Source organism: Carettochelys insculpta, chromosome 2, assembly GCF_033958435.1.
Source record: "Carettochelys insculpta isolate YL-2023 chromosome 2, ASM3395843v1, whole genome shotgun sequence".
NCBI lineage: Eukaryota > Metazoa > Chordata > Testudines > Carettochelyidae > Carettochelys > Carettochelys insculpta.
Window position 1 is genome coordinate 183898610 of NC_134138.1, and position 13905 is coordinate 183912514.

The window sequence follows — 13905 nt, forward strand, 5'->3', positions numbered from 1 at the left end:
TTTGCTCGTAGGCGAAAACTCGTAAGAGGGACAGGAAATTCCTATTAAAATATGTGTAAGTCTCTGCTTCGTTCCAAGTACTCTGAGTAGCACCAGGTGGCACTGCTTTTGAAAGGTAAGTGAACCTGGGGTTGTGGGGGGGGTTAAAGTTTGGGGGCAGTTTGGGGACATGAGTGGGAGGGAGAGTTCAAAGATGGTGGTGGGCGGGGTTCAGGCTGCTGCCGGCTGGGTCTGTGAGGCTGGCTGGGGGGGTGGGGAAGGGGCTTTAAGTCTACGACAGTTTTAGTCTGAGGGGCCAGCGGAGTTAGGCTACAGCGGTTCAGACGCGTAGGGCAGCGGGGGATTTAAGTTTGGGCAGTTTGGGTGCACAGGGGTTTTAAGTTGTGGTGGTTCTGGCATGCGCAGGTCATTGGCCGGGGGGGGGGGGGGGGGTGTTTAGATTTCAGCAGTTCGGGCATGCGGCGCCCGGTGGGGCGTTTAAGTTGCAGCAGTTTGGGTGTGCGGAGGCTGGCGGGGGTGGGGGGTTAAGTTGCGGCAGTTCGGGAGCACAGGGGTTGTTGGGGGGGGGGGTTAGATGTCAGCAGTTTGGGTGTGCAGGGGCCAGTGGGGGGTTTAAGTTGCCGCAGCTTGCGTCTGTGGGGGGGGGAGGGTCAGGGTCAGGCTGTGGCGGGTTGGAGCTGCGGGGAGGGGGCAAGTCTCACATTAGCAGGGGGAGTTCACTCATCCAGTGAGCAAAAGGTCAGTATGTGTGTGTCCCTCGTTTAAGTGAGTACTTGTGAATAAAGTACTCATTTAATGAGGGATGAGTGTATGCAGCCTTCATCTCCAGTCAGACGTGTCGGTTGGAAAGGGTTAAGCCATAAGAATGCCTTGTGCACCATATCCCAGGGAACCTGACTGCAGGGTCTTCAGCAAACCTGGCCAGAGAGGGAGTCTAGGGGACAGAGCAGCCAGGCATTGCCTGGGTATTAGACCTAGGGCAGGGGCAACAAGTGAACAGGGTGCTAAGTGCCTCTGCTCAGGGGGTTGCTGTGGCGCTTGTCAGGCTGGGGCGTAAAAACGCTGGAAATCACTTCCTCCCCACAACTCCAAAGCTTAGCTGAGATGCAGAGACCCTTCCCTGTGCCAGCATTGTGCAGGGTTCTGGCACATATAGGGCTTGGCTCCTCCAAGCCAACATCTCGGGCCAGAGGGTCTTAACCTTTCCACGGATACCAGCCCAGCACAGACAGTAGGGGAAGGAAGGAACTTGCCAGCCAGTCTGTTGATGAGCTGAATGATCCAACCATGGGCTAGTTCTCCACTAGGCACTTAAGAGCTGGTCCAGGGGTAGGAGGATATAGAGAAACAACAGGGCTGGGGGCACACAGGGGCACAGCAGGGAGAGGACCATGAGAAGTGGGACACATAAAAGGCCAGTGGGTAGGTAGCAGAGGCAATATATAACCAGCCACTGCCTGCCTACACTCACCAGTCACTGCAGAAAGCATCCAGTACTGTCTGGAAGCAAGGTGAAAGATATGGGGGGCCTGATGGCCAAACATGAGCACATAGCAGGGACCACATTCATGGACCAGAAGGGGGAGTGGCTGGCCCTGTATGCTGTAGCTTTGCCCAATCAACTGACTTGCATATTCACCCCTATCATCAGCTGCTGGACCCTCACCACTGATGGGTGGGTGGCTGGTGAGCAAGGATCTGACAAGCAGTATGTACCACCACTACTGATGGGAGGGGAGAGACAAAATACAGGACAATTTGCCCGTTTTCAAGAAAGATTAGGGACACTTGCAGGAGTGCTTAAATACAAGAATGTCCTTTTAAAAACAGGATATCTGGTCACCCTAACCATGCTCATATACCAGATGACTGACCTCTCCCCCTTGGGGGCGTCACAATTTTTTATGCCAGCTGTTTAGTTAAATGGCCTGTCAAATATTTAACATACAACTATTATACTTTGACATGTCAACTAAAATTGAATAAAGCAAGCATATAAGTGAATTATACAAACAAACCACTGCATAGCTACACAGTATAAATCTTTACTTCTATTAGTTCAGATATTTAATCAGAGAAGAGGATGCTGTATTAAAAAATATGATTTGATTTAACTTCTCCACAAAAAAAAACACCCCTAGCTCTCAAAGAGCCATATGTATGGAGAGAGAGATCTAACAGTACAGAGTCATCTTACCTCTCCTCTGAGCTGTACAGTCGAGCAAGCCCGAAATCTGCAAGTTTAATCTGCCCTCTGGTGGAAAGAGTAAAGAATTTTACTGATTACGCCTGTCAGCAGACATAAAAACCAAACACCTGTTTAAAATGCTCAAACTCATCTGCAGTTTAACTTCACTAATGCACACTAGTCACCAGAAGAACCATTACAAATTACTGCACCTTCTCAATAAACATGCTAACCAAGGCAATTTTAAAAAGCAAGCTATAAGATATTGCAAAGTGCTCTTTTTCCATTTCACAAATGCAGTTATACATTTCAAAGGATACTAATGATCAAATCAGGAATGCATAACTGCACTTATTATGCTGATAAAATTTTAAAGAGCAGAGTCTGCCATTATTGCACATTTTAAGCATAGCTTTAGGGTTGTACAGCTCACCAATTCACACTTCAGTTAAGTTTTACTCACTGTAGGTTCGGCTATTTATAGGTTGGTAACTGTGGATAATAAATATTAAATCCTGCATATTTGCACAGCCACTGACTATCAGCAATCACACCTTTGTGTGGGGAAGTATACAAAACTAAATACTCCATCTGTATTCATTTGGGATTCTAAGGGTGATTTTTTAAAATGCATAAAGGATGTTGCTGTTCAGCAGGCAATGTGCCATGCTTCTCTGGAAGGCTGGATGACTCACATTGGGAAGGTCATTTGTAAGCTTCTGTGGGGAAAGTAAAGAACATGGTGCTTTCATAAAGCTTGGCAATTTTAAAAAAATACTTTATTTTCTTACAGGCTTGTTCAAGGGTTAAGAATAAATTCTACTTAACTAAAATAATCTGAATTTCAGACTGCAGTTTCCATTGTATCTGCTCTGTGATGTGCTCACGGAACGGCTCTGCATGTGATGTATAAGTATAGCTGAACCCTTTGTCAACCCCAGGATAGAGAGAGAAGTGGGGGTGAGGTAATAGCTTTTGCTGAATCACCGTCTGTTGGCAGTTCCACATGTGCACTGAGGCTTATGTTTATACACACATGAAACAGGGATTATTACTGCACTTGTGAGCAAGAGTATCAGCACGTACCAAAATTATGTATTTGAACATACCTGGTAGCATATTATTTAAACATAAATATTGTACTTCTATACTCCCGAAAGAAGAGGTCCTCAGTATTGTACAACATGACACCAAGCAAAGAATAAAAAGCTATTGATAGAAAGTTTTAGTAAATATGATAGGAGCAAGGAAAAAAGTAGATCCACTACTTAGTGGCGAAGGCTAATAACAGACACCAAGATGACTGGGGTGTTTAATACCTATTTTGCTTCAGGATTCACTAGAAAACACACTTAGATCAGATACTTAATACACTTAATATTAACAAGAGGGAGAGAACTTACAGCAAAATAGGAAAAAAACAGGTTAAAGAATACACAGGTAAGTGAGAAGTATTCAAGTCAACTGGGCCTGATGAGATCACCTTACAGACTAGTTAGTGGGCCACTAATGATCCTCCTCCTTCATCTCAGTGGACCAAAGATAGCTGTAACCATAAGTTTCACCTGGGATAGGGTAGTTTTGCTAACTGTGCCTATGTACCTAGAATTTGTGGGGTGTGCGTTTGAACTGCAACACCACTTTGACTGGATTCAGAGGGAACACACGGCTCTCACAGTCACTGCTATGTGCAATGAGTACGCACCTCACTTTTTATGCCCTTACTTTACCTGCGTGTCACTAGAGTAATACGAGTAGGAAAAAAAATATGCACATGGAAGTGGGGTGGAAGAAGGGGAAACAAAATGTCTTGTGGGTCACACACACAACCACAATAGTTGCCCATCTCTGGCTTAACAGTATTTAAAGGACTCAAGAAAGCAGTCATCCCTCTGTAGGCTCACAAAGATGGGCGAGATCCCAGAGGGCATAAGTTCCTTCATTTAAAAAGGGAAACAAAGACCACCTGTGGAATTATAGGCCAGTCAGCCTAATTTCAATACCTGGAAAGCTATTGGAACAAATGATTAGATAATCAATTTGTAAGCACCTAGAGGATAACAGTATAACAAGCAATAACAAACATGCATTTGTCCAGACAGGGGTCTGCAACCTGGGGCTCCAGAGCCACATGCATTTGTTTAAGGACTTTTTGTGGTTCCTCACACTATAATTGCAAAGTAAAAAAGCCCTCCAGATTATTTTCAATATTTTGGTGAACACCTAAAAGCCCAACAATGAACAACTCATATCTAAATAGCAAACAATATGTGATCTCTAAGCACTGGATAACTCCACCTTTAATATGTGCAGTACATTGTGGGATGTGTGTGAGAGCTGTTCTTAAAATAGGGGTTACAAAAAGTATGGTTTCACGTTATTTATTAAGGACCAGCTTGTATTCACATGTATTGTGGCTCTTGAATAGAGATTTTTACCGAATTCGAAAAAAATGTCTCTTCTTACTGTTGGTTGCCAAGCCCTGTTCTAGAACAACTCCATACCAAACTAAACTAATTTGCTCCTTTCACAGACATTATTGGTTTAATGGACTACGTGGAAGCAGATAGAGAAGTTACTCACCGTAGTAACGGTGGTTCTTCGAGATGTGTCCCCGTGGGTGCTCCACCATAGGTGACGGCTTGGCCGGCGCCGCAGATCGGATCTTCCAAGCAGTTTCTGCCGGACCGCGCATGCGCCGGTACGCGCCGCTCCCTGGCGCGCTCCTGGCCATGTGCGCGATCCGGTCCCCGCCAGTTCCTCGACCAACCGCCTCGGTTGCCCCTGCAAAACACTAACAGAGATCCGAAGCGGGGAGGATGGGCGGGAAGTGGAGCACCCACGGGGACACATCTCGAAGAACCACCGTTACTACGGTGAGTAACTTCTCTTTCTTCTTCGAGTGTCCCCGTGGGTGCTCCACCATAGGTGACTACCCAGCAGTAACCCAGATAGGTGGTGGGTAATCGGATTATGTGCAGCTGGTCCCCGAGAGGACCGCTGCAGAGAGACGGGTATCCTCTTGGAATACCCTGTGAAGGGCGTAATGTTTGGCGAACGTGTCGTAGGATGACCAGGTCGCCGCTCTGCAAATGTCTTTCAATGCAACGCCCTTGAAAAAGGCTGTTGATGCTGCCACCGCCCTGGTGGAATGAGCCCTGGGAGTGGCCGACAAAGGAGTCTTTCTGAGCTCGTAGCACATTTTTATGCAGGATACAATGTGCTTTGAGATTCTCTGCGATGAGAGACCTTCTCCTTTAGATTTGGGAGCGAGGGAGACCAGGAGTCTATCCGATTTTCGGAAGGACTTGGTCCTGTCTACGTAGAAGGCTAGCGCCCTCCTCACATCCAGGAGGTGTAGGCGCGCCTCTTCGCTGGAGTTATGAGGCTTTGGATAGAACGAGGGTAGAACAATAGGTTCATTGATGTGAAACTCGGAAGAAACTTTGGGAACAAAGGCTGGATGCAGCCGTATGGTTACCGCCTCCTTGGAAAAGACAGTGCAGGGTGGCGTTGCCATGACTGCCGCAAGCTCGCTCACCCGACGGGCTGACGTAATTGCAAGAAGAAAGGTCGTCTTTACTGTAAGGAGGCGAAGGGGAACCGTGGCCAAGGGCTCGAACGGTGGTCCCATGAGTGTGGTAAGCACCAGGTCCAAGCTCCACGAAGGTGGAATCGGTTTCCGAGGGGGGTATAGGTTTACCAACCCTTTGAGGAACCTGGTAACCATAGGGTGGGCGAACACCGTGTGCCCTCCCTCCTCATGTCTGAACGCCGAGATGGCGGCCAGGTGGACCTTTAACGAGGATAGCGAGAGTCCTGCTCTCTTGAGGTCCAGTAAATACTCTAGAATTGTAGGTATAGGCACCGAAAGGGGGGCCAGCTGCTTGGTAGAACACCAAGCCATGAAGCGAGTCCATTTTTGTTTGTAGGTTTTCCTAGTGGAAGTCCTCCTGCTACTTTCTAGGACTTGCTGTACTTCCACTGTGCATGTGCTCTCTAGGGAGCTGAGCCATGGATTAGCCACGCTTGCAGTCGCAGGCTTTGGGGGTGCGGATGCACTATGGACCCCTGGGCCTGCGTGAGCAGGTCCGGCGCCACCGGAAGAGGCATCGGTGGGCGGTCCGACAGGCGCAGGAGTAGGGGGAACCATGGTTGGCGATCCCATGTTGGGACTATCAGGATCATCCGAGCCTTGTCTCTCCTGGCTTTTTGCAGAACCTTGTGGATCAGCACTGCGGGGGGAAACGCGTAAAGCAGGGGGCCTCCCCACGGGATCGCGAACGCGTCCCCCAGGGACCCCCGGCCCAGCCCTGCTCTGGAGGAGAATCGTGGGCACTGTTTGTTGTGCTGAGTGGCAAACAGATCTATTTGGGGAAACCCCCATGCGTGGAAAATAGGCCGTAGTAGATCGGGACGGATCTGCCACTCGTGGGTGAGCGCAAAACGTCTGCTCAACTGGTCTGCCTTCACGTTGTGCGTGCCCGGCAAGTAGGAGGCTCTCAGGATTATATCGTGGGCGATGCACCAGTTCCATAGGCGGATTGCTTCCGCGCATAAGGTACGGGATCGAGCTCCTCCTTGCCTGTTTATGTAAAACATGGTGGAGGTATTGTCTGTACTGATCCCGACGACTTTGCCTTGTATACGGTCTCGAAAGTGTTTGCAGGCGTTGAACACTGCTCTGAGCTCTAAAACATTGATATGCAGAGACTGTTCCGTGGGTGACCACAGTCCTTGAGCCACCTCTTCGCCCATGTGCGCTCCCCACCCTATGAGGGAGGCATCCGTAGTGAGGAAAACCGATATTTGCGGCTGATGGAAGGGTACCCCTGTTAGCAAGTTCCCGGGGTTTACCCACCATTGCAGGGATTCGCGCACCCCAGGTGGGGGCGACACCACCCTGTGAACGGTGTGTACTGCCGGCTTGTATACACTTGCCAGCCAATGTTGCATGCCGCGCATGTGCAACCTGGCGTTCTGTACCACAAACGTAGCCGCTGCCATGTGGCCCAGCAGCTGCAAGCACGTCAAGATCGGCACCGTAGGGCTGAAGGTGATGACCTGCACGAGGGAACCGATGGCTCGAAAGCGAGCCTCTGGAAGGTATACTCTCGCCGAGACTGAGTTTATGCGAGCCCCTATGAACTCTATGTCCTGTGAGGGGTCTATCTTTGATTTTGCCATATTGATAACCAGGCCAAGTGCGGAGAACGTGTTTGCTGTGACGCGTATCAAGCGGAGAACCTCCCTTTTCGAGGTCCCTTTGAGCAGGCAGTCGTCCAGATACGGGAAAATAAACACCCCCTGTCTGTGCAGGTAGGCTGACACCACTGCCAAGGTCTTGGTGAAGACTCTGGGGGCCGAGGAAAGGCCAAACGGTAGGACCTTGTATTGGAAGTGTTCGTTGCCCACCATGAACCGGAGAAAACGTCGGTGAGCCGGATGAATGGTTATGTGGAAGTACGCGTCTTGTAGATCGAGGGCTGCGAACCAGTCTCCATCGTCCAGTGCTGTAAGGATGGAGGCAATAGTGATCATCCGAAAACGTTGCTTGCGCAGATACCTGTTGAGGCCACGAAGGTCTAAGATGGGCCTCCAGCCTCCTGTTTTTTTCTCCGTCAGGAAATACCGAGAGTAGAACCCTTTCCCTTGCAGTTGCTCCGGCACCTTTTCCACCGCCCCTATGAACTCTAGGTGGGCCACCTCCTGCCTGAGCCTGGCTACATGGGAGGCCTCCTGGGGGTGGGGCTTGGGCGGGGGTCGCGGCGGCGGGAGCGACTGGAAGGGGATGGCGTACCCCGTGGCTATGATCTCCAGCACCCATTTGTCTGTGGTGATCCTTTGCCACTGGTCGTAGAATGGTCGGAGGCGATGGTGAAAAAGTCGTTTCGGATGATCTTGTGCAATGGTGGTGATGGCGCAGCCCTGGATTTGTATGTCAAACTTGTGGCCTTTGGCCCCGCCCCGAGGACGTACGGCCCTGTTGTGAGCGTCGCCTGGGGGTTCTGTACTGCTGGTGCTGCTGATGCCGCCCTTGCTCGTAACCCCTGTGATACTGGGGGCGCTGTTGCTGGTATTGGTACCGCCTTTGCTGTGGGTAGTACCTTTTCTTTGAGAATGGAGGGGTGTAAATCCCCAGGGTCCTGAGTGTGGCTCTTGAGTCTTTACTGGAATGAAGGACCGAGTCAGTTGATTCAGCAAACAGCTTCTGCAAGTCGAAGGGAAGGTCGATTATCTTCGCCTGCAGATCTCTCGGTATGCCCGAGGTCTGGAGCCAGGACTCCCGTCGCATCACCACTGCAGTTGCTGTGGAACGTGCTGCCGTGTCCGCAACGTCCAAAGCAATCTGAACTTCCATCCTCGCAGCCGCGTAGCCCTCTTGCACTATGGCCTTGAGGACCGGCTTTTTGTCCTCTGGAAGCGAGTCCATGAGGGAAGTTAATCTGGCATAGTTGTCGAAATTATGGTTCGCCAAGTGCGCTGCATAATTTGCCATTCGCAAGGTTAAAGTGGAGGAGGAGTAGACCTTTCTGCCGAACAGCTCTAGCTTCTTGGCATCTCTGTCCATTCCCCCTGTTTTAAATTGAGATGTTTTTAATCTTTGCTGCGAGGACTCCACCACCAAGGAGTTTGGCTGGGGGTGGCTAAACAAGAACTCCATGCCCTTCGCCGGCACGAAGTATTTCTTATCCGCTCTCTTTTGGACAGGCGGAATAGTTGCCGGGGTCTGCCATATGGTAGTGGCGGACTCCAAGATCGCTTCATCAAGCGGGATTGCTACTCTGGAGGAGGCCGGGGAGCTCAAATTTTTAAGGAGCTTATGATGTTTCTCTTGCACTTGTGCTGTCTGGATGCCTTGCGTGAAAGCTACCCTCTTAAACAGCTCCTGAAACTGTTTGAGATCGTCCTTGGGATGGACGTCCCCTAAGGCCGTGGCCTCATCCGGGGAGGAAAACGAGGAACCGCTGGGGTACATTTCTTTGGACCCTTCCGGTTCTTGATGGTGATGGTGCGCCCTCTCGCTGGAGGTTTGCGAGGGAAAATCTCGTGGGTCCACGGCCAGCCCCCCCTGGGATGCTTGAGTCTCCGTCCCCGATCGCGATTGCCCTCGGGGGTACGAGGTAATATGTGGGGATCTCCCCCTGGTAGATTGCCGATGGTGTCCATGCCCCGCGTGGAAGGGACGACCATGGTAGTATAGGCACTGTTCCTGGGAAGGTGACCTTGACCATTCCCTTTGCACGTACCCTGTGTATCTGGGAGAGGGGGATTGTCGAGACACTGGAGAGAGCGATTTTGCATAATAGTCCAGCGATTCAAATCCCAGGAAGGGCGAGGGTGGTGCCAGCCATGGGGAGGCTGATTGCAGGAAAGGAGAAGGGGGCTCCGGGTAGGCTAGGGGGGGCCCCTGCCTTCTGGTTGGAGTCTGCAACATGAGCGGAGGGCTGTGAGAGAAGAGCTCCACAGCCCTGTCTGGAGAGGGGCTGCAATGCCTCCTCTTGTGTGCAGCCTTCCCCCTCCCTTGAGGAGGTAACTCCGCCCCCTGATGGGCGGGGGATCCCGGCCCCGTCGGCACCGTGCTAGGCACGCTCGAGGGCGGTGCCACACGTGCGGAGTCCTTGTGCGCCTGCAGGCTACGTGCCTGCGCGCCCTGCACCGCCGGTTCCCCGGGGATCGGTGCCGCTGTCTGCGGTGCCGCTGGTACCGGCGCTTGCTTAGCCGCCGCCCTGCCTGCGGTGCGGGGCGGCTGGCTGATCATCGGAGGCTGAGCCGCTTCCACGTGGCTCTCCGTGCCGCCGCCGATCAGCTGTTGCTGCGGCTGGGGGCTGCTCGCTCCTCCCGTCCCGCTCACTGTTGCTGCCGGCAGGGATCGGGTTGGAGAAACTTTCCTCCGTTTTTGCGTTGATGGAGTGAGGGAGGCAGCTTTCCTTCTAAGGGCCCCGGAGGGTCCCTCCTGCTGCGGCCGCTCCGGCACGTCTGGCTGGAGGGCCTTGTCAAGAAGCAGCAGTTTAATTCTCATCTCCCTGTCTCTCCGTGCTCTGGTCGTTAACTTTGCACAGAAGGCGCATTTTTGTGCCACATGGGACTCCCCCAGGCACCTTATGCATAGACTGTGCCCATCGGACACTGGCATCGCCTCTCGGCAGGACTCACATTTTTTAAAGCCTGAGGCGGACATTGTTGGTGAGTCTTTGAGTTTGCTTGTGGGTACTTAGCACTTCTTTGTGCTGTTTCCCCGTCCGATGGCCTGCCTCCGCAGGAGGGCTGATGGCCCTAGCTCCCGGCCTCCGGCGCTGGTTACTGGGACTGGCTTGAGCTGTCCCTCCGTAGCTTGTTTGTTGTTTGTTTTTTTTTTTTTTTTTTTGCAAAATAACAACCGGTTACTTATGGTATCCTAAGAACTGAAAAACTTTAAAGAGAAAAACAAATAAAGTCGTTGAATACGCTATGTGGCTTTAGCCTAGTCGGATTCCGTCTGCAGCCGACGGCGGTTGAGAGGAACTGGCGGGGACCGGATCGCGCACATGGCCAGGAGCGCGCCAGGGAGCGGCGCGTACCGGCGCATGCGCGGTCCGGCAGAAACTGCTTGGAAGATCCGATCTGCGGCGCCGGCCAAGCCGTCACCTATGGTGGAGCACCCACGGGGACACTCGAAGAAGAAGATGTGTTTTATCTTGATTTTTGTACAGCTTTTGACTATCGCACATGACATTTTCATACACCAAATAGGGAAATATGGTCTAGGTGAAATTGTTATAAAATTAGGAACATTCTGGTTGAAAACCCATACTCAAAGAGCAATTATCAATGGTTCACTCTTTGAATATGAAGTGGGGACCCTAGGTCTGTGTGTGGTATTATTCAATATTTTTGTTAATGACTTGGGTAATGGACAGCAGCCTCTGCTTTCAAATCTGGTAATTATATGAAGCTTAGAGTAGTCGTAAAACAAATGGAGGAAACAATTAGAACTGAAAATGAACTTGATACCTTGGATTTGCAATCAACAAAATGAAATTAAAAGAATTCAAAATCACTAAACTAAGGAAGGAAAAAAATCAAGGCAGTAGTATTGCTGAAAACTGTCTATTATAGTACATCATAACTTGAACATGAGTCAACAAAGTAATGCAGATAAGAAAAAGGCTAAAGTATTTGGAGGTGTAATAAAAAGGGATTTTATATGTAAGACAGGAGGTAACTGCTTCTCCTTTACTGACACTAGTGAGATCTAGGTTTGTATCAAGTTCCAAATGTCACATTTTCAGGAGAGATGTGCATAAATTGGAGTCTAAAAGAGAGCAACAAAAATGATAAAAAGAGAAAATCTGACCAATGGAGAAAGACTAAACTGGGTATGTTTAGTCTTGAGGAAGGAAACCTGAAGAGAGACCTGATGACAGTCTGAGAGGGATGCTATAATGAGGACATTGATCAACTGTTCTCTTTGTCCACAAAGTAAGACAAGAAGTATTTAGCCTAACCTGCACAAAGGGAAATTTAGGTTAGATATTAGGGAAACTTTCCAATTATAAGCAGGACAACTGGGAAGAACTAGCAGACGACCGCAGCAGATGCAGGCAGGGGTTACACAAGGGCCTTCAGAAGGGCGAGATGAGGATCAGACAGCTAGCAGAGGAGAAGTGAGAGCACAGAAAGCACACTAAGGACTTGCCAGATACCCACCACATCTGCAAGAGATGCAGCAAGGACTGTCACTCTCGTGTGGGTCTTCATAGTCACAGCAGATGCTGTAAATGAAGTCCTCAACTGAAGGATGCCTACTACTACTAAGTACTGGAATAGGTATCCCAGGGAGGTTGTGGAATTCCTAATACTGGAAGTTTTTAAGAGCAGATCAGACAAACACCTGCCAGGGGTACTCTAGATACACATAGTCCTTTCTGCACCAACACAGGCAGATAGATGAGATGGCCTAGAGGTCTCCTGCAGACCAATTTTTTCATTCTATGATTAAACTCTGAAATTACATTTTTTAACACTAGCTGATGAACCTAACTCCTGATCTTGGTGTTTTCACACAGGTAAAGTGAAGAGTAAACTGCAGTATCATACCCTAAATTGAATGTTATTAGATTCAAAGTTAAAACTAGTTTTAAAAAAATAGCAATATGTACCCAAAACAATGAAAGTCTATTTTTGTAGTGATATAAGAAAGTGAAAAATTGCTAGAATTAAAGGGTTTTTGGCTAACCTATTATTTTATAATTCTGTGTATACTTAAAGTTAGTTATAGCATACCTATTGTTAAGTAGAATATTGGAACATTTAATATCTCTGTGCAGAAAGTTCTTCTTATGGCAGTAGTCTAATCCTTCCATCAACTGTCTCATAAATGATTTTATGTGATTTTCATTAAAATGAACCAAGCCAGATTCCAGGAGTCCCATCAAGTCATGGTCCATATATTCAAAGACCAGGTAAAATGCACCTACAAAGAGAAGAAAAATAAGTTATTTTAACATTCAAAAATAATATATTACTCTACGTTTAAAAGAACAGCCTGGTATGCTTCACATACATGAATATTCATATTTTTGTAGAATCAGGATAACCTTGGAGATCCACCTTATTTCCAAAACATCTCAACCACATTTAAACACAGCTAAAAATATTATTCCATGTAAGCAATTATCAAAGATACATTAAGAACAAAATCTTACCAAAGTAGAACCTCAAAATCACAAAAGGTTAATAAACTACTGAAATGGCTAACATTGAACAAAACATTATGGCTTTTTTCAAAAGTTTACAACTGAATACTGACTTAAACCATCCTTGAAAGAAGAAAAGCAGAAGAAAAGCATTGTGGGGGGGGGGGCGGGGCGGGGGATAAGTGATCTGTTGTTGTGCACGTCGGATTCCAAAGGTATGCGTGGTGGATCAGTCAGTTCATAATTCTGATGTCCCTAACTCTGTGGTTTTACTATACAGAAGATATCTGGACAGAGTTATAGTGGCTTCTCCTTCAAAAAATACCAATTTTTAAACAAAACAGCTTAGCTGGATGAGTATTTCTTCACATGAAACTTAGTGAAATCCAAAAACAAAAATAATTTTCTACGGTAAAGATGAGTTGTGTCAGGAATGAAGCAATTAAACTGGCAATGCCATCACACATACCAGAACAAATCATCAACCAGCTCTACAGAGGTCCACGTCTGAAGTTAGTCGGTCTCACACCTCAAGCATGGCAGAATCTGGCCATTTCTCATATTGAAAAATACACATCATTCCATAAATTATTCCATTAAAATCAACAGAAACTGCTTGTGCAATAAGCAGCTACTCCTTGTGAGTCTGGTAGTTTGAATGCCGAATACAGTTGCACATTTACAGGGCTCAAGCTCAGAGGGTAGGGGCAGAGCAAGAACAGGAGAAAGTTCAGCAGAAGAGGCAGGGTGGCTGCAGAGCCCCCACATGGGGGCCAGGAGCAGAGCCTGTGGGCCACACGGCTCTGTGTTCTCCTGCAGGGCCGCTCTTCTGGTCTCTGGTTGCAGGGCTTCACTGCTACCTGTATCCCCATCAATTCCTCCCCAGTCCCTGCTTGGTCAATGCTGGCCTCTCTATGGCCACTGCAGTGGGCCCAGCAACCAATGACAAAAGAGGCCAGAACTGACCTCCCCCAATTCCAACAGATTACATGTTTGGGAATAAGGGGACCATCTGTCCTGTTTTTACTGGGACAGTCC

At 48.8% G+C, this 13905-nt stretch overlaps 1 protein-coding gene across 2 annotated transcripts in view; it reads right to left on the reverse strand.

The window, feature by feature from the left end:
• Positions 1-13905, reverse strand: part of CDK13 (cyclin dependent kinase 13) — an 87043-nt gene that overhangs the window by 24486 nt on the left and 48652 nt on the right. For both annotated transcript variants that reach the window (XM_074988082.1, XM_074988083.1), the window contains exons 6-7: positions 12455-12644; positions 2198-2254 (exon numbers count right to left, since the gene is read on the reverse strand). In XM_074988082.1, the coding sequence (XP_074844183.1) occupies positions 2198-2254; positions 12455-12644 (247 nt within the window). The remainder of the gene's footprint in view (positions 1-2197; positions 2255-12454; positions 12645-13905) is intronic.